This window comes from Phocoena sinus, chromosome 1, assembly GCF_008692025.1.
Source record: "Phocoena sinus isolate mPhoSin1 chromosome 1, mPhoSin1.pri, whole genome shotgun sequence".
Classification (NCBI taxonomy): domain Eukaryota; kingdom Metazoa; phylum Chordata; class Mammalia; order Artiodactyla; family Phocoenidae; genus Phocoena; species Phocoena sinus.
In genome coordinates, this window is record NC_045763.1 from 59,594,707 (window position 1) to 59,622,513 (window position 27,807).

Consider the following 27,807-nt stretch of genomic DNA (forward strand, 5'->3'; position numbering starts at 1 on the left):
ATGAGGTACAGAGATTGTTTGGTTTACTGCTTTCCAGTCTGTTCTCATTCTTTCCTTGGCTAGTTTTTTTTTTTTTTTTTTTTTTAGTACTCAACTGACTTACTTCACTGTGCTCCATGCCAATTAGTACTCAACAAAATCTTTAGACCACTGCAGATCTCTGAAGGGTTTTTTTCTTTTCTTCTTTTTTTTTTTTTTTAATATCTCTCTCAGTCATCCTGAACTCTGATCTCTAGCTCCTTAATGCAGTGAGACACTGGGCTTTATTTTGGCTGCCCCTCCCTGCACTGTGGCCTGCCAACTGCCTGTAGGCAGTAATCTGGGGACAATCATAGGACTTACCTCCTTTGTTTTCCTTTTCTCAGGAATCAGTCTTTTATTACCTGTAGTTCGATGCCTAGAAACAGTTGTTGCATATACTTTGGTTTTCTACTTGCTTATGGAAGGATAAGTTAGAGACCAACTAATGATGATACAAAAATTGTTTTTACAATGAGCAAAAAGTCAAAACTACTTTCAAATGTCTTATACATTCTGTGTTCCCTCAGTACACATTCTGAGAGGTTTTCAGGAGAGTTAAAAACAGCTACTCTGTACATTTTTTCCCCCAGTTCTTAGAAAATAAGATTCTTAGTTAATACAAAAGCTAATTCTGAGATAACAAAAGATTCTTAGTTGCTATACTTTATTGTATTTAGAACTATTAAGTTTATTCCAGTGAACTGACTTTATTTCTTTAAATTTAGAGTTTAATACTAAAACCAGCAATCCTTTCTCTCCTAGAAGTTTCATTTCAACAATAACACCACATGCATATACATATACACATATGTGCTTTACCTTCAAAATCAAAAGGAGATATATCTTTGAGAAAGATACACAGGCTGCCAGGATATAAAACTATTTTTAATTCTTCCAAAGATGGGATAAAAAATATCACCACTGATAGAATAGAAAAGAAAATATATTGTGAGATATGAGGACAGAGATTTGGAAGGGAAGGAGTTTTAATCAGCAGAAATCTTATTAAACTCATTATCAGAGGAAAGGACTTAGAAATTGAGCTTGGGCTTGCTAAGGTCAAGATTTAAATATATTGCTGCTTTAAATTATCTTAACAACCCAGTTAGGTAGATGTTATTATTCATATTTTATGGATGAGGAAACTCAGAATTTACATTTTCCAAGGACAGAAGCTAGTCAGTAGGAAATTCCTTGTATTGATACTTTCCACTACTGAGTGCTAGATAACTAGACAGTATATGAGAAGAGTGGATCACTAGACGACAACAATTAGCAGAAGCTGTTGGGAATCGTTGGTGGCAATAACTTCTGGGACCAGAACTACAATTCCCTGTGCATTGCCACAGATTTACTATTTCACACCCTCTCCCTTCAAACTTGCAATATCTTCCCCACCATGCTTTACTCTCAAGGGTTGACTCTGATTCTTATTTCCTGAGAAGGCAAAAGTAATTAGAAGATACTTTTTATAAGCACTCAACATCAAATCAACCCATCAATATTTGAAATTAAAGACTCTGCCCTTTTTTTCTGATACAACGGTATCTGTCCATGCTCCAGTCAAAGGTTAATAAGCCTTCTATTTGTGTAATGTGTCCTGTATGCTTTCACATATTCAAGGATATTGCTTCTGAAGATATTAATGCTTTCCTTCCTCATCAAATTTTCTCATTATATTAGACCAGGTATTTTCAACCAGTATGTACAATCAGAAGCTGTGTTTCATGACTAAAAAATAGTTTAATAAGACTCACCAGTTGGTCACAATTTTGTTTTGGTTCCTTTCTGATCAAAGCAATTGAGAGGACTGTATTTTTGCTAAGATCTCTTCTAGTGTCATAATTCTAGGTGTTTCTAGTATTAATTTCTAACATTTAATAGAGTGCCTATTCTATACTAGACATTGTGATAAAAACTTCTCATGAATTATTCTATTTAATACTCACAACAATCCTAAGGAACAGGTACTATTATAATCTTTATTGTATAGATAAGAAAACTGGGATTTAGAGAAGTTAAATAACCTGTCTCAGGTTACACAGTAAACAGCACAGTAGGATTCAAATCTGACTTCAGAGTTCACATTATTAAACTGTTACATCATGTATTTTGTAACCTCAATTGCATGCACATTAAGGGAGATCAAAATTTATATGTCTTTATAATATTTATATATTTAATATCCATCAATAAATACAAAATTAAATTGTTATAAAACCCACAATAGTTTTTATCTCAATATGCAACATAATTCACATTATTACATACCTTTAAACAGGAAAACTTTTAGTATACAAACACCTTGGGAAGAATTCTAATTCGCTTCAATATTTTTACAGCTAAGGTTTCTGGGCAAAAGATATAGTTATTTTCTGTCCATATTTTTAATAAAAGTATTAATTTCAAATGGAACATTGTCATTTTACAGTACAAAATTACACTGAAAAATCAAAACAGTCATTGAACAATAAGTGTCTATTACATCCCAGGCATTATGTATATCTTTACACTTACCAAATAGATATTAAATAATCTTCAGGAAAATGTGGAAGAAAAGCTGCTTCAAGTTTGTACGTAGTTAGTCAAGCAGAAATTTGTAGAACCTTCTATTAAGATGAAAGGGATTTATACTTGGCATTTTCTTCCAATGCAATAATAAAGCCAGTGGAAACCAGCTTGACATTTTATTTATAAAAAGTATTTAGGGCACTGATTCTCAAAGGTGGCTGAATATTGGAATCATCTAGAGGGTTTAAAAAATACTGAGGCCTATATGCCATCCCTTAAAATTTTGATTTAATCAGTATAAGGTAGGGCCTGATCATGTATTATTTTAAAACTCTCCAGGTGATTCTAATATGCAACAATTTGAAAACACTAGCTTAGGAAATTGTTGCATAATTAAAAAGGCTAGTCTTCAGTTGAATGAATCCTCATGACTTGATTTCAGGGGGTGTATTATTTTTTTAAGTATCTGGTAGGTATATCTCCCTTGATTAGGAAGCAAATACTTAAGGGAAGAGGTTTTCTGGTTTATTCATCATTTTCTCTCCACATCTTGAAGAATGAAAGGCACATAGTAGTTGCTAAATAAATATCTTTTAAATGAATACGTGATTGCCTTATACTTCTTTCATATCTTTATATTCTAGTAGATTCATGAAGATAAGAATGCAAAAGATATTTATTGAAAAAATGAATGACTGAAGCAATTAGGGTAAATGTTTAAGGCAAACCAAAGTCTTATAATATATATTCATATTTTAAAAACACATACATATATAAATAGATAAAAAGTAGCAAAAGAACATATGAGTGCAATATTTAGCAGTTGAAAATTAATTCATTGAATTTTCAAATATTCTTCACATTCTTACACTTAGAAACAAAAGTAATCCTAAACAACTAGCTCTTTAAGCTAACATCCATAAGCACATGCAGATAAGTTGTTTTTTTGTTTTTTTTTTAAAGAATTACAGCTTAATCTTGAAGAGCAAACGTCATTTTTCAAAATTCAAGTAAATGAAACTTTAGCACACATCATGATAGCTTTTCCAGATAGTTGTATAAAAAAAAAAGATTATTTCTGATTAAAATATTTGGTATCACCTATTGTCACTTGCTCTCCATTGAGATTCCCTAGTTTCTCAGCAGTTTCACATTGATAAAAACTATTTTGGCACTTCCTTATATAATGTTCTATTTAGAAAAACCTTATTCATAAATAGACTTCCTTTTTAGTAGCTGAATTCTTAGATATGGCTTCACTTACCAAAGTTCCACAAGTATTACATAATTTTCAATTCAATTAGTATCTTAAACTACAAAACTTTGGTTTTCTTAAAATTAGCATTGGTTGCTTGATTGTAGGTTTGTCACCAAAAAGTGCTGCTTCACTTTCAGAGGTTGGAAATCTTTTCTGATATATCAAGGGATATTCCTTCTGAAACTTAAAAATGAGGTGAGGAATTAGAGGGTATTTAACATTATTACCTGAGCTGAAGCCACTGGTCAACATTTTATAAGGATTCAATGCCTTTCTCAAAGATGTATTACAGAGATCAGTATCCTTTCACTTTATTCTTGCTTCTCCCTCCACTTTCTCACACATGAAAGGTACCCTGTAATATTTCTTAGATTCCAGTTAGCATTAACATCTAGGATTCTCTTCTGCTGTTAATTCTCCTAAATTCCAGATGTTCTTCCTTCTCAGTGGTAAAGCCTATGAAGGTCACAAGGATCTAGTTAGTATATTTCATACTTCTTTGAGTGTCTCAGACCAGGAATTGGACTTGCCAGAATCATGTGGCTACAGGGTTTTGATGTAGAGCTAAAAATTCTAAATGGTAATGATGAGTCACTAAAAGTTACATATTATAGTCCTAAGTTTACAATTATTTTCCCAGGGTAATGCATGCTTTAAATATAAAACACTGGAAGTAAAGGAGAGTATCTGTTATTATGGTTATTATGAAAACTTCAGGACAGAGTAAAACCAGCAGGTAGTCATACATAGCCTACATATATGATATTTAAAATTCAAAATATTAAAATGAGAAAGTAGATTCTAAATGTCATTAAATAACAATCAGCAATAGCATATTAGAAAATATTTATGATTGAAACTTGTTCATTCCCTTACCTGTTTTAGTTTTTTCCTTTTCTCCTTCACAGGCAAACTCTTATTTTTAATAATATTCTCTAAAAGTTCTGCAACTGCAGCTTGAGAGGTAGAAACTTTTTGTTCATCAAACTCCTGAGCACTAATTTGTTTACAGTATGAATACGTTGGCAAAGGAGCAATCACTCCATCTCCAGGATTTTTAATCTGTAATGAACAAAATGATACATACAGTCAAATCCATTAATTCTGGTCATGTTCCTATTTGGTAAAGGGTTCTTCTGATGGGTTTTAATACCTATTATTTTGCCACCAAACATTCAGCACTTTAAGAAAACTGTATTATGCAGCGGAGTAGCAATAAGTCAGTAGCGTCTCAATCCCAGCCCTACAACCTACTAGCTTTATAACCATCAGTAAGTTATTTAAACTGGTCTTGGTCTGTCTCCTCATCTGTAAAATGTGAATGTACGTGAGATAATGTATATAAAATGCTTAGCACACAAGTATTAAATAAAGGTAGCTAACATCATTAGAACCAATAACCATGGATTTTATTCTTTTAACTACAAAACACTAACAAAGTGATATTTTAATTCATCTTAAAACATTAACATTTTGAAATGGTAATAAAGTGTTCATCTACTATTTTTGAGATGTAAGAGCATGGGCAGGGCCCATAACATCTGTAGACAAGGTGATTAGGAACCAAGATGGCAGAGTAGAAGGACGTGCTCACTCCCTCTTGAGAGAACACGAGAATCACAACTAGCTGCTGGACAATCATCGACAGGAAGACACTGGAACTCACCAAAAAAGATACCCCACACCCAAAGAAAAATGGAGAAGCCACAATGAGATGGTAGGAGGGGCACAATCACAGTAAAAACAAATCCCATAACTGCTGGGTGGGTGACTCACAGACTGGAGAACACTTATACCACAGAAGTCCACCCACTGGAGTGAAGGTTCTGAGCCCCACGTCAGGTTCCCAACCTGGGGGTCTGGCAATGGGAGGAGGAACTTCTAGAGAATCAGACTTTGAAGGCTAGTGGGATTTGACTGCAGGACTTCGACAGGACTGGGGGAAACGGAGACTCCACTCTTGGAGGGCACACACAAAGTAGTGTGCACATTGGGACCCAGGGGAAGGAGCAGTGACCCCAGGGGAGACTGAACCAGACCTACCTGCTAGTGTTGGAGGGTCTCCTGCAGAGGTGGGCGGTGGCTGTGACTCACCCTGGGGACAAGGACACTGGCAGCAGAAGTTCTGGGAAGTACTCCTTGGAGTGAGCCCTCCCAGAGTCCACCATTAGCCCCACCAAAGAGCCCAGGTAGGCTTCAGTGTTGGGTCTCCTCAGGCCAAACAACCAACAGGGAAGGAACCCAGCCCCACCCATCAGCAGTCAAGTGGATTAAAGTTTTACTGAGCTCTGCCCACCAGAGCACCAGTCAGCTCTACCCACCACCAGTCCCTCCCATTAGGAAGCTTGCACAAGCCTCTTAGATAGCCTCATCCACCAGAGGGTAGACAGCTGAAGCAAGAACTACAATCCTGCAGCCTGTGGAACAAAAACCACATTCACAAAAACAGACAAGATGAAAAGGCAGAGGGCTATGTACCAGATGAAGGAACAAGATAAACCCCAGAAAAACAACTAAATGAGGTGGAGATAGGCAAACTTTCAGAAGAGAATTCAGAATAATGATAGTGAAGATGATCCAAGATCTCGGAAAAAGAATGGAGGAAAAAATGGAGAAGATGCAAGAACTGTTTAACAAAGACCTAGAAGAATTAAAGAACAAACAAACAGATGAACAATACAATAACTGAAATGAAAACTACACTAGAAGGAATCAATAGCAGAATAACTGAGACAAAAGAGTGGATAAGTGACCTGGAAGACAAAATGGTGGAATTCACTGATGCGGAACAGAATAAAGAAAAAACAATGAAAAAAAAATGAAGACAGCCCAAGAGACCTTGGGGACAACATTAAACGCAAGAACATTCGCATTATAGGGGTCTCAGAAGGAGAAGAGAGAGAGAAAGGACCCGAGAAAATACTTGAAGAGATCATAGTCAAAAACTTCCCTAACATGGGAAAGGAAATAGCCACCCAAGTCCAGGAAGCACAGAGAGTCCCATACAGGATAAACCCAAGGATAAACATGCCGAGACACATAGTAATCAAACTGGCAAAAATTAAAGACAAAGAAAAATTATTGAAAGCAGCAAGGGAAAACTGACAAATAACATACAAGGGAACTCCCATAAGGTTAACAGCTGATTTCTCAGTAGAAACTCTACAAGCCAGAAGGGAGTGGCATGATATACTTAAAGTGATGAAAGGGAAGAACCTACAACCAAGATTACTCTACCTGGTAATGATCTCATTCAGATTCGATGGAGAAATCAAAAGCTTTACAGACAAGCAAAAGCTAAGAGAATTCAGCACCACCAAACCAGCTCTACAACAAATGCTAAAGGAACTTCTCTAAGTGGGAAACACAAAAGAAAAGGACCTACAAAAACAAACCCCCCAAAATTAAGAAAATGGTCATAGAAACATACATATCGATAACTACCTTAAACGTGAATGGATTAAATGCTCCAACCAAAAGACACAGGCTTGCAGAATGGGTACAAAAACAAGACCCATCTATATGCTGTATACAAGAGACCCACTTCAGACCTAGGGACACATTCAGACTGAAAGTGAGGGGATGGAAAAAGTTATTCCATGCAAATGGAAATCAAAAGAAAGCTGGAGTAGCAATACTCATATCAGATAAAATAGACTTTAAAATAAAGAATGTTACAAGAGACAAGGAAGGACATTACATAATGATCAAGGGATCAATCCAAGAAGAAGATATAACAATTATAAATATATATGCACCCAACATAGGAGCACCTCAATACATAAGGCAACTGCTAACAGCTATAAAACAGGAAATTGACAGTAACACAATAATAGTGGGGGACTTAAACACCCCATTTACACCAATGGACAGATCATCCAAAATGAAAACAAATAAGGAAACAGAAGCTTTAAATGACACAATAGACCAGATAGATTTAATTGATATTTATAAGCATTCCATCCAGAAACAGCAGATTACACTTCCTTCTCAAGTGCAAACAGAACATTCTCCAGGATAGATCACATCATGGGTCACAAATCAGGCCACCGTAAATTTAAGAAAATTGAAATCATATCAAGCATCTTTTCTGATCACAATGCTATGAGATTACAAATAAATTACAGGGAAAAAAAACATAAGAAACACAAACACATGGAGGCTAAACATGATGTTACTAAATAACCAAGAGATCACTGAAGAAATCAAAGAGGAAATAAAAAAATACCTAGAGACAAATGACAATGAGAACATGATGATCCAAACCTATGGGATGCAGCAAAAGTAGTTCTAAGAGGGTAGTTTATAGCTATACAAGCCTACCTCAAGAAACAAGAAAAATCTCAAATAAACAATCTAACCGTACACCTATAGGAACTAGAGAAAGAAGAACAAACAAAAGCCAAAGTTAGCAGAAGGAAAGAAATCATAAAGATCAGAGCAGAAATAAATGAAATAGAAAGAAAGAAAACAATAGCAAGGATCAATAAAACTAAAAGCTGGTTCTTTGAGAAGATAAACAAAACTGATAAACCATTAGCCAGACTCATCAAGAAAAAGAGAGAGAGGACTCAAATCAATAAAATTAGAAATGAAAAAGGAGAAGTTACAACAGACACTACAGAAATACAAAGCATCGTTAAGAAACTACTACAAGCAACTCTATGCCAATAAAATGGACAACCTGGAAGAAATGCACAAATTCTTAGAAAGGTATAACCTTCCAAGACTGAAACAGGAAGAAATAGAAAATATGAACAGACCAATCACAAGTAATGAAATTGAAATTGTGATTAAAAATCTTCCAACAAACAAAAGTCCAGGACCAGATGGCTTCACAGGTGAATTCTATCAAACATTTAGAGAAGAGCTAACACCCATCCTTCCCAAACTCTTACAAAAAATTGCAGAGGAAGGAACACTCCCAAACTCATTCTACGAGGCCACCATCACCCCGATACCCAAATGAGACAAAGATACTACAAAAAAAGAAAATTACAGACCAATATCACTGATGAATATAGATGCAAAAATCCTCAACAAAATACTAGCAAACAGAATCCAGCAACACATTAAAAGGATCATACACCATGATCAAGTGGGATTTATCCCAGGGATGCAAGGATTCTTCAATATATGCAAATCAATCAATGTGATACACCATATTAACAAATTGAAGAATAAAAACCATATGATCATCTCAACAGATCCAGAAAAAGCTTTTGACAATATTCAACACCCATTTATAATAAAAACTCTCCAGAAAGTGGGCATAGATGGAAGCTACCTCAGCATAATAAAGGCCATGTACAACAAACCCACAGCAAACATCATTCTCAATAGTGAAAAACTGAAAAAATTTCCTCTAAGATCAGGAACAAGACAAGGATGTCCACTCTCACCACTATTATTCAACATAGTTTTATAAGTTCTAGCCACAGCAATCAGAGAAGAAAAAGAAATAAAAGGAATACAGATTGGAAAAGGAGAAGTAAAACTGTCACTGTTTGCAGATGACATGATACTATACATAGAGAATCCTAAAGATGCCACCAGAAAACTACTAGAGTTAATCAATGAATTAGGTAAAGTTGCAGGATACAAAATTAATGCACAGAAATCTCTTGCATTCCTATACACTAATGATGAAAAATCTGAAAGAGAAATTAAGCAAACACTCCCATTTACCATTGCAACGAAAAGAATAAAATACCTAGGAATAAACCTACCTAGGGAGACAATAGACCTGTATGCAGAAAACTATAAGACACTGATGAAAGAAATTAAAGATGATACCAACAGATGGAGAGGTATACCATGTTCTTGGATTGGAAGAATCAATATTGTGAAAATGACTATACCACCCAAAGCAATCTACAGATTCAATACAATCCCTATTAAGTTACCAATGGCATTTTTTACAGAACTAGAACAAAAAATTTTAAAATTTGTTTGGAGACACAAAAGACCCCAAATAGCCAAAGAAGTCTTGAGGGAAAAAAACAGAGCTGGAGGAATCAGACTCCCTGACTTCAGACTATACTACAAAGCTACAGTGATCAAGACAATATGGTACTGGCACATAAACAGAAACATAGATCAGTGGAACAAGATAGAAAGCCCAGAGATAAGCCCACGCACCTATGGTCAACTAATCTATGACAAAGGAGGCAAGGACGTGCAATGGAGAAAAGACAGTCTCTTCAATAAGTGGTGCTGAGAAAACTGGAAAGCTACATGTAAAAGAATGAGATGAGAACACTCCCTAACACCATACTCAGAAATAAACTCAAAATGGATTAAAGACCTAAATGTAAGGCCAGACACCATCAAACTCTTAGAGGAGAACATAGGAAGAACACTCTTTGATATAAGTCACAGCAAGATCTTTTTGGATCTACCTCCTACAGTAATGAAAATAAAAACAAAAATAAACAAATGGGACCTAATGAAACTTCAAAGCTTTTGCACAGCAAAGGAAACCATAAACAGGACGAAAAGACAACCCTCAGAATGGGCGAAAATATTTGCAAACGAATCAACGGAGAAAGGATTAATCTCCAAAGTATATAAACAGCTCATGCAGCTCAATATTAAAAAGAACAAACAACCCAATCCAAAAATGGGCAGAGACCTAAATAGACATTTCTCCAAAGAAGAGATACAGATGGTCAAGAAGCACATGTAAAGCTGCTCAACGTCACTAATTATTAGAGAAATGCAAATCAAAACTACAATGAGGTATCACCTCACAACAGTTAGAATGGGCATCATCAGAAAATCTACAAAGAACAAGTGCTGGCAAAGGTGTGGAGAAAAGGGGACCCTCTTGCACTCTTTGTGGGAATGTAAATTGATATAGCCACTATGGAGAACAGTATGGAGGTTCCTTAAAAACCAAAAATAGAACTACCACATGGCCCAACAATCCCACTACTGGGCATATAGCCAGAGAAAACCATAATTCAAAAAGACACATGCACCTCAATGTTCATTGCAGCACTATTTACAATAGCCAGGTCATGGAAGCAATGTAAATGCCCATCGACAGATGAATGGATAAAGAATATGTGGTACATATATACAATGGAACAGTACTCAGCCATAAAAAGGAATGGAATTGGGCCATTTGTAGAGACGTGGATGGATCTAGAGACTGTCATACAGAGTGAAGTAAGTCAGAAAGAGAAAAACAAATATCGTATGTTAGCGCATATATGTGGAACCTAGAAAATGGTACAGATGAACTGGTTTTCAGGGAAGAAATTGAGACATGGATGTAGAGAACAAATGTATGGACACTAAGGGGGGAAAGCGGTTGGGGGGTGGGAGTGGTGGTGTGATGAATTGGGCGATTGGGATTGATATGTATACACTGATGTGTATAAAATTGATGACCAATTAGGACCTGCTGTAGGAAAAATAAAAATTTGTAGACAAGAGAAAGAATTGTGGGGGATAGTTATAATTACAGTAAGTCATGGCAATATTAGAATAGTATGTATAGGAAGAAACATGAATATGTGTGTTGGGCAGCCAAGGACTGCATATAGCAGACATCTGTTGTTTTTGGATGCTTAGATTCCTTCTCTCCTTATAAAAGTTCTTCCCATTCTACTCCAACTATCCTTACCTTTCGTGAAGAACAGATTCTTCTCTAATCTATGTAGAGCCACTCAGAGAATGGGCCCTCTCTTCAACCCACTCACCCTCAACCACCTAAAGAATGTGCATTTAATCTAGATTTGGCCACTCTGTGTCCATACCATTAACTTTTCAAATTGGAGGTGAGGAATGTTTGTTTTTTTTTCCTTTGGATTGCAAATATAAGTCTATGACTCAAGAGCTTTAATCAGCCATATCCAACCATGTGAAGGAGCCATTTTTAAAATATAGGACCGAAATGGAAATAAGTGATGAAGGGATGGAAACAGTCCTATTGTTATTTGAATATCCATATTCTGTCTACATTCTTGACTTTTGGAGGTTATTTATGTGAGCTGATAAAGTCTCCCTTTCTGATTAGGCTAGTTTGAGATGAGTTTGCCACTTGCAACTGACTAATGCAGAGAATTTTAAGACTTAGAATACATACATGGCCCTTTCTTAAGTAGTCAAGATGTTTCTCCACTGCAGTCTGTAGGTAAGAGGGTACTTGGAGAATTTCCTGTTGATGATCCATCAAGAAAGAAACTAATCGTGCAGCGAGAAGCTCATCAAGATCTACTTCTTCAGCACAGCGTAACACACACCGAGAAAAAGTATGTATCATCTAGAAACATTAAAAGATGTGAATTTAAAAACTTAAGGTTTTATATAAATTAGAATACCAGTAATTTCTAGGTAGTATTATGCTAAAGGATTGAGATAAAGTGATAAGCAGACTTCAGCTTACAAAATGAGGACAATAACTTATTACATTAGAAAGAATAAAATGCCAATTTTTTTATAGTGCTTGTTAAGTATTTCCTTAATATAAATTCCAAATGATTACAGAAGTCTTAGCTTTTTCTTCAATTTTGTCTCAATTTTATCACTAAACACCTAGGTTCCATTAATACCATACAAATATGGTGCTTAAAGACTGTTAGAGAACAGTGACTTATTAAATTAACCCCATAAAAGCACAGACTAGGAGAATATATAAACACAAGTGGTTACAAGGTTGGCATCATTTATCTTTTGAAACTGGAAAACAGTTTTTAATCCTATTCTATTAGTCTTTCAAAACAATTAGTACATTGTATTTTTCAATTCCATCATAACAATCTTCAAATCCTGGGGTAAATTTTGTGTTTCAAAACTAATTTACTCTCATTCATGTCCATATGACCCACCAAATATAAGACACACACATGTACACACGCACACATAAACACTCACACACCTCATTCTAAAATAATTTGAATATCAGAATTGTATTTTAAGTATTTTGCACATAATAGATGGTGAGCATATTTATTGAATTGAAATATTTTTGGTCTTATTCCTACATGCCTGGCAGGTTTTCCTATCTTCTTCCAATGCTCAGTCCTCAGCTTTTATTCTTTGTTTGCTCAGCTTTGTAGAACTCATTTACTCCCATAGCCTCAACTACCACTTTTCCAAAAAATATACTTTCTGCCCTAATATTTCTTCACCAGGTTCATTTCCAACCTTCTGTCTGTAGGATAAATTTCACTTAGATGTTCTATAACCTCAACCTCAAAAAGTGTAAAATCAAAATTACCCCCTTCTTACTCATATCTCTCTAAATATCTTTTCCTACAAACTTCCCTATGCTTTTTAATGATGCCACAATTACTTAAGAATAATTCTTCCTCTTTATATTAGGTATGTCGTTTTATTAAAAAACTGTCCTTAATAAGTAGAAGAACGGAGCTTAGCTACAGACTCCTTGCTATAAGAACATTCTGTAAATTGAAGCTGTGCTCTGAGGAAGTGGCAGCTCTTTATAGAAAGACAGAGAGAGAGAGTGAGAGTGAGAGAGAGAGAGAGAGAGAGAGAGAGAGGAAGAGAGAGATAAAGAGAGGGAGGGAAAGAGATATTAGAGATACTATTTCAAGAGTTCATTTCCAGTCAACATCTGCATATAAATGCCTTGTTTCCCTCATCTTCATATGGAGCCTAAGACTGCTTCACAGTACCTCTCCCAACTTCCTGCCCACAATGACAAGCTATCCTAATTCACATAACACATCAAATACAACTTTCCCACTACTACAATATCTGAAACACTTTGACTTACTACACATGAATTTCCCATTAATTCTTTATTTCACAGGGTTATAGTGCCCTTCGGCTTTCAACAGTGCCTACATCTCCTCTTCCTTCCCCACCAAACAGAATTGGCACAAGGCAATATAATATGGCCTGACAGTTAACCACTATGAAGTGATATAGCGTGAGTGAATAGGCAAAGTCCTTAGGTAAAGATCAAGATGTGAAAGTATAAAAGACTGGGCACAAAGGATTAATGTACCAGTATTCTGCTGCTAGGAAAGGTTAGACTTTCAAGAGCCTTTTTTTAACTCAAGAATCTAGGATTTCAAGACCATGACATCACTTGAGTAGTATGCTTAGATGGTTTGGTCTTCTTTCTTTCTTTTTTTTTCGGTGGTGGGGGTGCGGTGCAGTTTATGAACCGGACTTATTCTTTCCTTGAGAAATGAACTTACCAGTGATCTTGTACCCATTGCATCATGAAGTTGGGGCATATCAACATTTTGACTCATTCGCGAAATCATGCGCATTAGAAGTTGAAGCCGTCTACGATTTGGTGGGGGAAGTAACAAACAACACAACTGTAGTGCATCGATGGCAACCCTCTCTAAATGAGGTTGTAGCAAACCTAGAAGGCAAATTACCCCCCAGAAAAAAATCATCAATGACACTAGCTGCTTTCATACTACTAGCATATAGTTATATAAAGGCAAAATAATATTTTAATATTTTGTTTCTTTTGACTATTCCCAGAAATTTCCACATTCTTCAAAAGCATGGTAAGATACTCATTATTTTCTTCATAACCCATTGGATTATGAAGGATTGAAAATCCTTCACTTATTACAAATAAAGTGACTCAGAATAAGTGCAATTTAAGGGAAAGAAAAGGAGTGCTTTAGGTAAGTAGAATAAATCTTGGTTATGCCATGACAAGTCTTTTACAATATGAAACTTTCCTTCTGGAGGGAAAAAGGAAAGCAATTTCAGAGAAGAAAAGCCAGGTAAGTGAAATAGGGTTAGTAAACACTAAAAGTTAACATTACATGCGTTGAAAGCATCAACCTTACTTTGTGTGCCAGTCAACATAGAGGAAGCTGGAGGTAAAGAGTTTTCTGAAAGTTCTATTGTACTTTTGCAGAGTCTTTTATTGACTGTAGTACTAGACTCTCCGAGTTCACCTTCCATAGCTGTTTGCACACTTGTGCTGCCTTGTCCAAGATTTGGTTTCATGATAATTTCAGCCACTGGCATATTAATATAACTATTCCTTCTTGTACTACTTCTTAAAAGTAAACTCTGAGATCTACAAAGCTGTTTTGACTTGCACTTTCCATTACATAACTCCTCTTGGTCTTGAACGGTCAAAGTAGAGGTTCTTTTAAAACCAACACAGAGTGGTTTTTGAATACTTTCCTCTGAATGAAGATGCATTAGGGATTCCTGTTTGGTCTCAGACTCTAAAAATTGTTTATTATTTTGTCCTTTTATGTTCAGAACAGATTGATGGAAGACACTGGAGACCTCTTTACTTGAACTCCCTGGTAAATCTACAATTCCTTCTAATGAATAGCACCTTGGTTTGATGCTAGAGGATAGAACATGCATACTACTTAAGCCTATTAAATTATGACAACTTCCTCCCATTATGTCATTAACACTGGCTCTTCTGTTTTTTAAATTAACTAGCTGCATTTTCTTAGCATAGTTTTCTTGAAATCCTTGATCACTTATCTGCAGTCTCTCAGTAGTATCTGATTCTTCTTTGTTTTTGTCTTTATGAAGCAGACTGAGAAGAAGACACTCAGTTGATTTGAAGGAATTCAGACTGTTTAAGTGAAGGATTTTTGAAGACTGTGGATCATCTTGGATTTTATGTATCCCACTGGGTCTATCTGAAACTGTGACGTAGCCACAAACAACTACCAGGAAATGAAACAAAAATTAAGATGCAACTGTATGACAGTGGACAAAAATAAAACAAAAACAAGAGTAACGTTAAAAAAAACAAAGCATCACTATAGTACATATTGTTAGTATAGTACAAATAGCAGTTGCTTAATTCAGAAGCCACTTAAATAGGACACATGCAACATTCAGTTACAAAGTGCAAGACTCGAGGTTTTCCAACTTGTGATGAAAATAACTTTAAAATTTATTTCAACAATCTAATTAAATGGATTCAGTCAAATACATGAAAAAATATCTACTTTCAGTCTACAAGTATTAGAAAATTCTTAATTATAAGACAACTGTAGTTTAATAAAACATATATATAGTTTTTGTTTCTGGTACCTGGTATAGAACTCCTAAAACCCATCGAATCTCCAGAGTGACAGGAGTCTTTTGTTATTCACAATGGGCCTATTAGAGCTAGCCTCAGTTTATGCTAATGAGGTGATTTAGGCTTAGCCCTTCTTGGAAGGTTGGAACTTTTAGCCTTACCTCAGACCTCCCTGGAGGGGGTGGTGGGGTAGTGGTGGTTGGTGGAGGTCAGACTTAGTCAACAATGAGCAATGATTTAATCAACCATGCCTATGTAATGAAACCTCAATTAAAACTCTGAAACAACACAGCTATGGGAGCTTACCAGTTGGTGAATACATGGACACGCTTGGGGGGATGACATTCCTGGAGAGAACATAGAAGCTCTGCACAACCCTTACCCCCATTCCTTGCCCTATATATCTCTTCCATTTGGCTGTTCCTGACTTGTATCCTTTATAATAAACTGGTAATCATTAAGTAAAGCACTTTCCAGAGTTCTGTGAGCCATTACAGTGAATTATTAAACTTCAGGGGGTTGTGGGAACCCCTAACTTGGTAGTTAGCCAGGCAGAAATGTCAGTAAACCTGAGGACCTCATTTGCAGCTGGTGCCTGAAGTGAGGGCAGCGTTGTGGAACTGAGCCCTTGATCTCTGGGGTCTGAGCTAGCACTGGGTAGTTAGTATCAGAGCTGAAAGACTTTGTCCTCAACTTTTTGGGGTCTGGGTTAACACTGGGTAGTTGGTGTCAGAAATGAACTGAATTGTAAGACACCCTATTGATGTAGAGAATTGGTGTTGGAATGGTATATTTGAATTACTGGAAAACAACATAACAACAACCAGAGTATTCCTGAAGTTTAAAATAATTTATAGCCTGCCACCTTCATGTTTACCTATACTTTTAGATCTTTTAAATTATGGGGGACTTGGAAACTAATAAAATAAATTTAAATAATAAATAAAAATCTATACATACCCAAAATGTTCACAAATAATTCATAATATTCAAAGGTAAGTAGAGGTTCAGGGAGATCTAGAAAATAATCTGCAATTGTTCTGAATACATCTCGTTCAAATCCAACATAAGTTGGATTATTCATATCATTACTTCTTGGCCCTAAGTAGAGGCAAAAAATAAAAAAAAAGATGAAATATAATTTATTTTAAATATAATTTTTAAAGATACTTATAAAAAGCATAAAACATATACTTATTTCATGAAGGAGTTATGTTTAACAAATTGTCACAATTTAAAAATTTAAATTAAATTTAATTTAAACTTAAATTTAATTAAATTTAATTTAAATTAAATTTAAATTTAGATAAATTTAAATTTAAATATGCATATTTAATTCCTTCTATGCATATCTCATTCCTTCTCACCATCTTTTCATTAGAAATCACTGCAACTATTAGCATTTTGTTTAATTTTAATATTTATATGACTGAAAAATTGTATATAAAGCAAAATTTGAAATATATTTTAAAAGCATCAGGACAGCTTATTTTAATGGGATTTTATCACAATTCATTTTATAAAGCAAAGATTATTTGGATTATGCAAATAATTCTTTCAAATTGTCTTTTGTAAATTTACATTTTTATGATTAAATTTTGCCTGACGTGAAGCATACCCTGAATGAGTTTAAATAATATCTTTACATCGCTGTTCCATTAGCTTAACATTATTGAAATAATCATGTCTACTCATTAGTATTTTCCTCAGAAATAAATTCTGATCTTATGTTACAGGTGAGGAAACTGAAGCTCAGAGCAACTTGCTCAAGGTAAAAGGGGTTTGGTGGCAAAGCTAAAATTAGAATTTAGAGCAGTATAAAGTGAGAGCAAGTCACAGGATCTTGAGGTTTAATAGCATTTGAAGTGTGGTCCGTGGACTTTATAATCAGAATCATCCAGTGTACCTATTAAAAGTATATATAATCTCCTCTAAACAGTCCAGAATCTATCAGAATTCCTATGGAGCTAGGAATTACTGATCTAGAAATGTTTGCTTCTGGTTCACTAATTAAGTAGTTTCCTAACACGGAGCTGGGCATCTTGCTATAAGAATCTTCTGAGACGTGATTTAAAAAAAAAAAAATCCTGACATACTGAATCGACTGAATCTGAATATTTGCTGAGTTTCTCTAGTGGCTGTGATATGCACTCAGATTTGAGAGTTACTATGTTATCTTTCAAGTTAACACACATACACACACTTAATAGCTTAAAGGCTAATAAGGATTTTATGTGGAACAAATAGACAATTTTTCTGAGGCGGATATAAGAAATATTCTTAATATGTAGAATAAAAAATTTGATAATCATTAAAAGTTTTCTAAGATAGAAAATACTTTACTGGAATTAAAAACACAGAATTTACAGTTAGAGAATCTAGGTTTGAATACATAGCTCCTTATGTATCAGAAGAAAAGACTTTCTAAGCCTTAGTTTTCTCTTCTAGAAAAAAAATTATGAATAGTATATTGATCTTTGATTCCTGTATGTCACAGGATTACGGTGGGGGATTAAATAACAAACAAGTTAAATAAAAGTCTTAATATTGCCTCTGGCTAGACATAATGTTGTTAAACTGGAATTTAGTAAGCTATAATCTTGGTATCATTTATGTATAATGTGGATTGAAAAGAAAAAGAAACAAATCCCTAAAGATGGGGCATCAGAGAAATCCCTGAAGTATGCTATCTGAGTTGCTAATCATGAGCCAAGGTATGAGAGAGAAGGACAGTTACGTAGCGAGAAGGTAGAAAGAGAATCTCAGAAATCTTTAGCTTCTGATCAAGATCTTTACCTTGAATTGATAAATTTTTTCTATAACTAATATTATTTACTTATTGCTAGTTATCCTGTTATTTTGTCATATTGACACCCAGTGGACAACAAGGGAATATATACTTATCCTGAACATTAATAAAATACTAATTTTATAAAAACTAGAAAAATACTTTTGTAACAAAATTATTAAAATATAATTTAACTTTTGATGATTTAGAAGCATCAAAACACCTCTGCATATTTTAAAAACTGATTTTCGAGAGCAATTAGGGTTTTGTACTAGAACTAGGGTCTTAAATTATAAAACTCACTGATCACTATGGAAAAAACTTGAAGAATGAAATGCTAAAAAATGATCTGATTAATGACAGACCATTTTTTTTCATAAACATAAAAGTCCCATTAATATATCCTATGGAGTAGAAGCATGTCATGAAACACCAAATGTTGAAGCTATGTACAATGGCAAGGGGACTGAAGTGGGTTTTATAAGATTTCATTTCTGATGGAAACTTTCAACTTACCAGCTGCTTTACTTAGAAGTTGCTATTTGAACTCCCTGGACTCACTAAGGCAATTGATGTAGATTATACCTAAACATCCTCTGAGATCCTCTAGCCTACGATTTTATGATTTATGAGAACTGAGTCATAAATGACGGGCTTGGATTATAAAATCACTATCTGCATAGAAAAAGTTAAGGGCTCTATAACACACTCCACATGCAAAGAAGTGTAATCAGTTCTACTAGATATTCATTTAAACATCAACAGAAAGAATATAATTTAATTTTATCAGGACTTTATAAATTATTAAAAATAATTCCTTGGTTCTTATTAAATATTTTATCAATATAATACACACACACACGCACACACACGCACACACACACACACAGTTTAACTTACAATTTGCTAGGCACTTCATGGCAGATAATACCCAGTGAGGAAGGTCATCTACACAAAAAATTAATAGTGTTCAATCATACAATTATGATGATAGTATATTTAAAACTTCACACTTATTATATTATATAATTATACATACGTGTGTGTGTGTGTATATATATATATATATACACACACACATGTATGTGTACCAGGATTAAAAATGATTACATATTTAATAAGACATAGGGCCAAGACAGTATTTTACAATACAAGTTTAAAAAGTTAGCTATGCTATTTGAATATTACTGATTTGAGTGAGACCTATGATTGAAACAAGCTATATTTGAATATTAAGGTACTTTCACAGTGAGGCTTGCTTAAAATCTTTCAATTGCCACTATGTTAAACATGACACATAAGTGTAGCAGTTTTTTGACACAAACACAAAAACCACACATACATTTGACTTGAAAAGTTAATAGTTATAAAGAATAGAAAGCTTAGATGGAGAGCATATAATCAAGTTATTTTAGGTAATGAAAGATACAACTGGTCCAAAGCTACAAGCATACACAACATAGTTCTTAAGTTTTAACATTTACTTTTTTGCTCCTACAATTAAACCCTCAAAGTTCTTGCCCACAAAAAGAAACTCAAAGTAATGCATGTCAATTAATTCTACAGACAGCAATTGATTATAAAAAAATGAGCCAACATTTTCAGTAAATTTATTAATACATTTCCTATAAGCTTTCCAATACATCTGGCTTAAATTATTTCCCCGATTTTCCTATCTTATATCTGAAATCAATATATTATATAAACACATATATAATACAAAGCCAGTGTTCTTTAGAATACTGTTCATGAGAGTTTTGACTTATTTTATAGGGTGTTACTTTGGTTTTGTATGTATGTCTTGACCCCTTTAAATTTGTATATAACTTCTCATGTAAGCTCCAGGAAGGCATGGACCATTTCTCTCTTGCTCATCACTAATCTTTAGCATAGTGCCTGGCACATTGTAGGTCCTCAATAAAATGTGATTAATCAATAGTTTTAATTATATTTGCATATCTTTTGGATGCTTAACCCTGTCATTAAAAAAAAAAATCATTCAGGAAACCACCTTAGGAGCTAAAATAAGTGTGAATAATATTCATTTAAAAATTAGCCCACTATGATTACTAAAGCGCCTCTGATAAATCAGTAGTCTCCCTGACGTTCTCTCAACTGAAGTATTCTACTTTCTACATTTTGTTCTCTCTTTATCCCCACAATAGCTGCAACCTTTGTTAGCATGTTTAAAATGATTCCAACTTCTTTTATTGATACCAACCTGATTTGTCTTGCAGTATAACTACTCCATGCTTACTTGTATTGGTCATGTTGTACATTATACATTGAGGAATTACTTGCTTGGGATTTATGACTTCTTCTAGGGATGACACACCTAAAATTGTTTGCAGGCTAAATAGGAGAAAGAATTCAAACTGTTTTTCCTCCATAGAATAAGTGGAATAGAATACAAATATGAAAGAGTTTGAATGGAAAACAAACAAAGCTTTTGGAATATTTTTCTTAAATCAACCTCTAAGACTTATAGTAGTATTTACTTTAAAATATCTTAATAACTGTTGCAGGATTCCAATATAGACCCCAAACTAGAGCTACAACTTTGAGTCAAAGAAAAAGCAAATTATATTGAAAACATTCTACTTCTATTGCACCAGAACTATCGCAAGAATATTTAAGAAACACATATACAGGTTAAATTCTAAGCTTTGCGAATTAATCTGTTCTTCCTCAACTGCATATCTTGATGAAAATATCAAATTAACATTCTAAACACCTCAGGAACTTGCTTATAGCTTAGTTATAGCTTACTAGATCAGAATAACATATCTCCAAGCTTCTTCAACATCTTTCTGGCTTATTTCTCTATTATCAACGGAGTTTTCTTGATGTTCATTGATTATTTCACAGTTCATTTTCTCTGCATTTTCCTGAAAAAAGAATTACTTTGGTTTAATATGGTATGCTCACATTTTGGAAATAATGAACTGACACCACTTCTAATATTTAGTAATTCTATTAGTATCAGCCCATTGTGGAGCTGTAAGGTGTCACTTGAAGAAATAATGCAATATATTGTAATAGAGCTTTCGGTTTTGCAGCTGCCTCCACTACCCTCAAATTAATTTAAAACAAAACATGCTTAAATTATACAAATACTATTTCAAGTATGTCTCACTACCATTTTTATTTTCGTTTCTGTGAGTTCCAAACAAATTTACACATACATTTTTAGAATATAATATAGTTAAGAGATTCCAAGTGTTGGCTTCAAATATTAGTCATTCACTTTTAATGATTCTATTATTAAGCACGCAGTAATTATATTTATACTAATAAAGGATGTTTTACCTGAGAGAAATGTAATCCATGCTTTTTAGGAGTTCTCCGAGATAAGTTTCGTAATTTAAAAATACTATCTTTATCTTTGGAAAAGTTCTCTATTCTGTTTTTTCTCAATTCTGGATGCCTTCGTGGAAGAGTTTTAAGTGGAGAATTTGCAGGAAATCTGGTTTAAGAATAATATGCAATTAAATAATGTGAGATCATAAACAAACTTTTAGTGCCATTTATCTTAAAAATAACTAAAAAAACTGGATTTATTTACATTATCAAGGAATGAATTTTCTACATAAATTAATTTTCCCATTAAACCTTTTAAAAAATTTTAATAGTTTCCTGCTTTCTTTAGTAAACTGTATGTATTTCAAAGATACAGAAAAGTACAGAAAATAATATAAAACAACGTCCACATAGGTAACCATCAACCAATGCAACTATTAACATTTTACCAAGACTTCATTATCTTTTTAAATTTTTTTAAATTAAAAAAAAAATTTAAATTTATTATTATTTTTAAAATTTAATTAATTAAATTTAAAATTTAAAATTTAAAATTAATTAATTTTAAAATTAATGGCTACGTTGGGTCTTCGTTGCTGCGCGTGGGCTTTCTCTAGTTGCGGCGAGTGGGGGCTACTCTTCATTGGGGTGTGCAGACTTCTCATTGCAGTGGCTTCTCTTGTTGTAGAGTACGGGCTCTAGGCACGTGAGCTTTAGTAGTTGCAGCGTGTGGGCTCAGTAGTTGTGGCTTGCGGGCTCTAGAGCGCAGGCTCAGTAGTCGTGGCACATGGGCTTAGTTGCTCTGCGGCATGTGGGATCTTCCTGGACCAGGGCTCGAAACTGTGTCCCCTGCACTGGCAGGTGGATTCTTAACCACTGCACCACCAGGGAAGCCCCATTATCTTTCTTATTAATGAAAGAAATTCTTTGCTAATTCTATTTCTCTCTTCCTAAGGGAAATCATTAACCTATAGTTAGTGTATTTCCTTCTTGTTCATGTTTTCATACTTTAAGTAAATATACATAAACAATATCTCTATGGTATCTTTTAACATACATCAAGTTTATGCATAAGTTTTTAGTCACCTCAGAAGTTTTTTTCTTATTCCTCTGTCCTAAAAATAGTTTCTTGTATTCTTTCAGAAGAGTTTTATTTTCATATTTAGGTATTTAATTCATGTATAACTCACACCAAGTTTCTTTATATGTAAGGGTTTATATTCTCAGCACTTAATGGTCTTAATTTAAATTTAATTAAGCCCAGATAATCAGTTAAGGCAATTCTCCCCTCATTGTTCCTCAAAATTGACTTGGACCTTTACATTATCAAATGAACTCTAAAATCTGTTTGTTAAATCCTACAAAAAATTATGTAGGGGTTTTGAATGAAGATGCACTGAATTTATACATCAATTTGGGAAGAAGTGACTTATTTATGACACTAAGTCTTTTCATTCATGAACAGAATATCCTTCTCCACTTATTACTTTAAGTACAATTTGATAATTTTCTCCAGTAAGGTCTTACACATTTTTGTTATACTTTATTTTTAACTACGTCATAGTATTGTTACCACTATAAAAGCACTAGAGGTAGAGAGACTAGTTGAAGAGTTATGCAGAATTCCAGGTAAGAGAGAATAGTAGTCTCACAAAAAGAACGTTCATTAAGAGAAGTAGACAGATCAGAGAATACTGAGGCAACATGATAGACATGGTTTGATAATTACATCATATTTAAAGGGGAGAAGGGAAAGAATGAAGGTAATTACAGGGAAGACTGTGCCATTCATTCAGATATGGATATAAGAGGTCAGAATTTAGGTTAAGAGATGTTAGTGATTTTCCATATACTATATTTGAAGTGCCTGTTTAATAGGCAAAAGTGGGCCTAAAGCTCAGGAGAGGTATTTGGGGTGGAGGTTTGAAAGTCATAAGAAAAGTAAGTGGAGACATGGTATGAGATTGCCCAGGGAGAGAGGTGAAGGGTAGACAAGCCTAGGACCTTGAGGACAGTAAAAGCTAAAGGATGAGCAGCAGCAAAGGAACTCAAAAGGTGACTGATGAGTAGTAGAGAGAGGAAAGATTTGTAGGGTGTTATACAAGATATTCATATGCTTGTTATTGCAGTTTACTTGTATGACATAAGTCATCTTTGACACATAGGCAAGAATCAATTTCTACATTTCATTTGAAAAGTACTAATTTTGCAGAGTAAAAAAACATGGGGGGCTTTCCTGGTGGCGCAGTGGTTGAGAGTCCGCCTGCCGATGCAGGGAACACGGGTTCGTGCCCCGGTCCGGGAAGATCCCACATGCTGCGGAGCGGCTGGGCCCATGAGCCATGGCCACTGAGCCTGCGCGTCCGGAGCCTGTGCTCCACAACGGGAGAGGCCACAACAATGAGAGGCCCGCGTACCGCAAAAAAACAAAACAAAACAAAACAAAAAAAACCCCACAAAAAACACATGGTTATTAGAATCCAAAGACCTAATTTAAGGGATATATAATCAAGAACTCCGGGTACGAGAGACAAAAATCAATTATGCTGGCCTGAGGGAGTCAGAAAGGCCCCACAGATGCTACAATACAGCTGACATGAGAAGAAACGTGTTTACTAGTCTGATGAATGTGTACATGAACATATTTCAGACCAAGGGAATAAAATTTGTTGAAGCATAGTCTCAGGCTCTTCACCTGTAAGAAGGAATTAATATTTTCCTTGCTGAGCTATTCTAGGGATTAAATAAAGAAAACATGTAACTCATAAAGTAGGGCTTCTCATACATGATAAATTCTTAATAAATAATCTCTTCAACCTGTGGTATATTTCTTTTGTTAGTTATTATATAAAGTTTGCTATTTTTTATTTCATCACATGTGTTCTTAGATTCTATAGATTACATATCACTTGAAGGTAAGGACCTGTGAGAACTTGTCTTGTAATTCTTAAATCTATGAAACTAAAGGTTGATAACGTTCTGTCCTTGACATGTTACAGAGCTTTCAGAATATGTAAAAGTGACACTATCTTATTCTTTCCTCCCAACTCCTTATTTTATTATAAGTTTTAATTGTGCAGCAATAACCTTTAACTAACTTTAACTTTTAAATGGTTTTAATTGGACTAAGAGCAGTAAGTTTTCTGCAGAAAATATTACTTCCCCTGAAGAGGCTGCTGTTTTAGTAAAAGTATTAGAAGTGGAGTGAAACTTCATTGTTAAGTAATTCAGTTTTGCAGTTATTTCTTTGTTTAGTACCTGAATAGCTGACTGTTGTCATCAAGATTTTCTGATCCCCATTTGCCTTTGATATCTTCAATGACATGGTTCTTAAGAAATTTTCTCAATAGCTGGATAGTCTGTTGCCTTGTAACTTCAGGACCAAAATTGCTATTATTTCTTAATAGGTCATAAAGCCAGTCTACTGCTTCTCCTGCTGTAAAACAATTGCCATATTTTTTAAAGTGTTGCCTGTGTTTCCTTAGAGGCATTCCCGCTCGAAAAGATGTGGTAACTTCATTCCACTGCAAATGGAAAGGAAAAAAAATTTTTTAATCAGACAAAGAAAATTCTCTCATTCGCATCTTGTTAAATCATTAAAATTCATGAAGAAATCACTTGTCTTATTTGTGCTAAAGAAAATTTTACATCCCATACTGATTTCTTTTTATTAATTCTAGTGTTGTAATAATATTTTTATGTAATAGTTTTGGACTACAAGCACTTCACTGGCTGGTTGGCTTACTTAGGAAACCTAGGAATAAAGGAGAACTACAATGAACCTGCCTTTAGTCCTCAACAGAGAAAGCATTTATTCCTGTTTCTTCCTGTTTCTTTAACCTCAACTAATATTAATAATATGATAGTAGCATTTGTGTCAGACACTATGCATTACACTCATTATTTCACTTTAATTCTCACAATTCTATGAATAGGTACTATTACTATCCCATTTTCAGATAAGGAATATGAAGCACAGAGATATTTAATAATTTAACAAAGGTCACACAGCTAAAACCCAGGCATTGGATTGACTCTAGAACCTGTACTCATAACTAACTATGCAGGCCAAACAAAACTCTTGGCAGGCAATAGTTTTACTGGTAAAATACCTTTAGTATTAAAGTATTAATATACCTTTAGTATATTTACTAGTGAAGATCCCAATAATTTACATAGAACATATGCGGTAAGTTAAGTTTTAAGTCTACTGTTTGTTTAATGACGCTGTGATATATCTACATTTTCAAAAGATACTCACACTTTCCAAAACTGTTTTCAAATTATCCAAACTTTTGGGTTCGTGGCAGGTCTACGAGGAGTGGTATAGAATAAACATATAACTTTTTAATTAAAAAATCTTACGTTAGAGGTTAAGAAATCTGATTTGTAACCCCAACTATGCTACTACTCACTATGCTACCACTTATCTAACCTATGTGGTCCCAACATCACAACACAGAATTTAAGAGCTGAAAACACAGTAACCATATCCTTTTCTTTCCACACTTCATATATTATTCAAGAAACTTATATTGAGCTGCAATTTATCCAGAGAATAAGTTGTTTGTTATTCTACAGATCACAGCACACTTTCACATACAGTATGTCTACTCTAGGACATCTTTTAGCCTGGGCATGTATCATTAGCTCTAGTTTACCAAGGTGGAAACTGACGCTCACAGAAGTGACTCTCCTAATGTCACATAACCAGTGGCACAGTATCCTCTTGGATTGATGATCCAAATACACAAGACACTCTATGCAAGTACAAATCCAGTGACTACCAACAGTGGTTCCTGATGGATATTTAAAACATTCTTAGTTATGAAATAGCTGTTACTGAATGGCATTCAGTCGGTACATCCTGCATTAAATTCTACAGGACCGGCTAAACGAAGCTGTCACAAACAATCGGGCTTGCCCCCAGTCTGACCCTACAAAGCACTGGAACTCAAAACTCTTCTCGAATCCTAATGCGGGTAGAAAATCAGGCGTGCGGAGCGGCTAAACTCAGAATATTCCAAGACATTTCAGGGGACGCCGACAGCACCTAGAAGAGGGGTAGCTTCAGAAGCTGACTCCGATGCGCCCACTTGGGGTGCCCGGAGCAAAGGAGGGGGACAGGCGTGCCCTGCAAGGGTCTGCGATATCCACGAACTCCCCTCATTCTCCTCTTCAGCCACCCAAGAGGTTCTGCGACCTATCCCTCCGCCCGAGGGAAAGCTACAAACGTTCTCACGTAAAAGCAGCCATCACCCCGGCTGGCCAGTCTCGTTAATGCGCGGTCTTACCAGCCTGGTGGCCCGATAAGGCCCGGGAGGCACACCCTGATTTTCCATTCCGCCCACTGGGCCCGAAGGTCTGTCAGCGCCCGGTGCCCGGCATGGCGGCGCAAGGCGACACTCAGCCCCCGAGAAGCCGGCGGCAGCGCGGCCTCCCACAACCGTCGGCCCCGCCATCGATTTGAATACCTCAGAGGGCTGCGCTGATTGGCTGCGCCGTTGGGCCACGTGACGCGCCTCCCTGACCCCGCCGCAGTCGGCGTGGGCTGTGGACTTTTAAGGCTTTCGCGCGGGGCCGTGGGGCTTGCGCTGGCTGGTCTACTCCCGGGCGGGGCCGACGAGACAGGCGCCCGGCTTAACCTGGCTTCCCTGTAGCTGCTTCTCCCTCTTGCGGTCGTTGGCGAGGCGGAGTCATGTTTCCACATTCAGAACGGGTGAGGCGGTTTAGCTCCCCACAGCATGGTTTGGAGCCAAGCCTTCGGGTTGAAGGAATTTGAAATTTGCAAAGAAAAAAAGAACAGATAAGCGTTTTCTGCCTGGCCTTAGGGGATCTCAGGCAGTGGTTAGCATGTGAAACCAACCTGGGGCGTACTTTTCACCTGACAGATCCCTTGGTTTTGCTTCTGGAAAGCTTCCT

The 27,807-nt window shown here is 35.4% G+C and overlaps 1 protein-coding gene across 6 annotated transcripts; it reads right to left on the reverse strand.

Annotated features, from left to right (window-relative positions):
- Window positions 1–63: 63 nt before the first annotated feature.
- Window positions 64–27,536, reverse strand: DEPDC1 (DEP domain containing 1). 6 transcript variants are annotated; one of them, XM_032633342.1, is made up of 13 exons: window positions 27,180–27,343; window positions 26,147–26,197; window positions 25,144–25,409; window positions 21,895–22,051; window positions 21,355–21,473; window positions 20,807–20,937; window positions 19,486–19,533; window positions 16,758–16,898; window positions 14,584–15,435; window positions 13,969–14,141; window positions 11,886–12,062; window positions 4,667–4,852; window positions 64–4,246 (listed from the first exon to the last, which is right to left on the reverse strand). In XM_032633342.1, exons 1-13 carry the CDS (start codon window positions 27,225–27,227, stop codon window positions 4,175–4,177), a joined length of 2,421 nt encoding a protein of 806 aa, XP_032489233.1. In that variant the 5' UTR covers window positions 27,228–27,343; the 3' UTR covers window positions 64–4,174. The 6 variants fall into 6 exon arrangements, with proteins under 6 accessions (XP_032489233.1, XP_032489242.1, XP_032489218.1 ...); XM_032633335.1 differs by having other exon boundaries at window positions 3,186–3,973; window positions 27,180–27,299; XM_032633351.1 differs by lacking the exons at window positions 26,147–26,197; window positions 27,180–27,343 and adding an exon at window positions 27,360–27,536 and having other exon boundaries at window positions 64–3,973.
- Window positions 27,537–27,807: the final 271 nt, after the last annotated feature.

Coding starts and splice junctions, on each gene's coding strand:
- DEPDC1 (XM_032633327.1), bottom strand. CDS start 27,347: ATGGCGGGGCCGACGGTTGTGGGAGGCCGCGCTGCCGCCGGCTTCTCG. Junction 16,899..19,485: donor CATGAAGTGCCTAGCAAATT/GTAAGTTAAACT, acceptor GCCTCTACTTAG/GGCCAAGAAGTAATGATATG. Junction 3,974..4,666: donor AAAGGAAAAAACTAAAACAG/GTAAGGGAATGA, acceptor CTCATTTTTAAG/TTTCAGAAGGAATATCCCTT.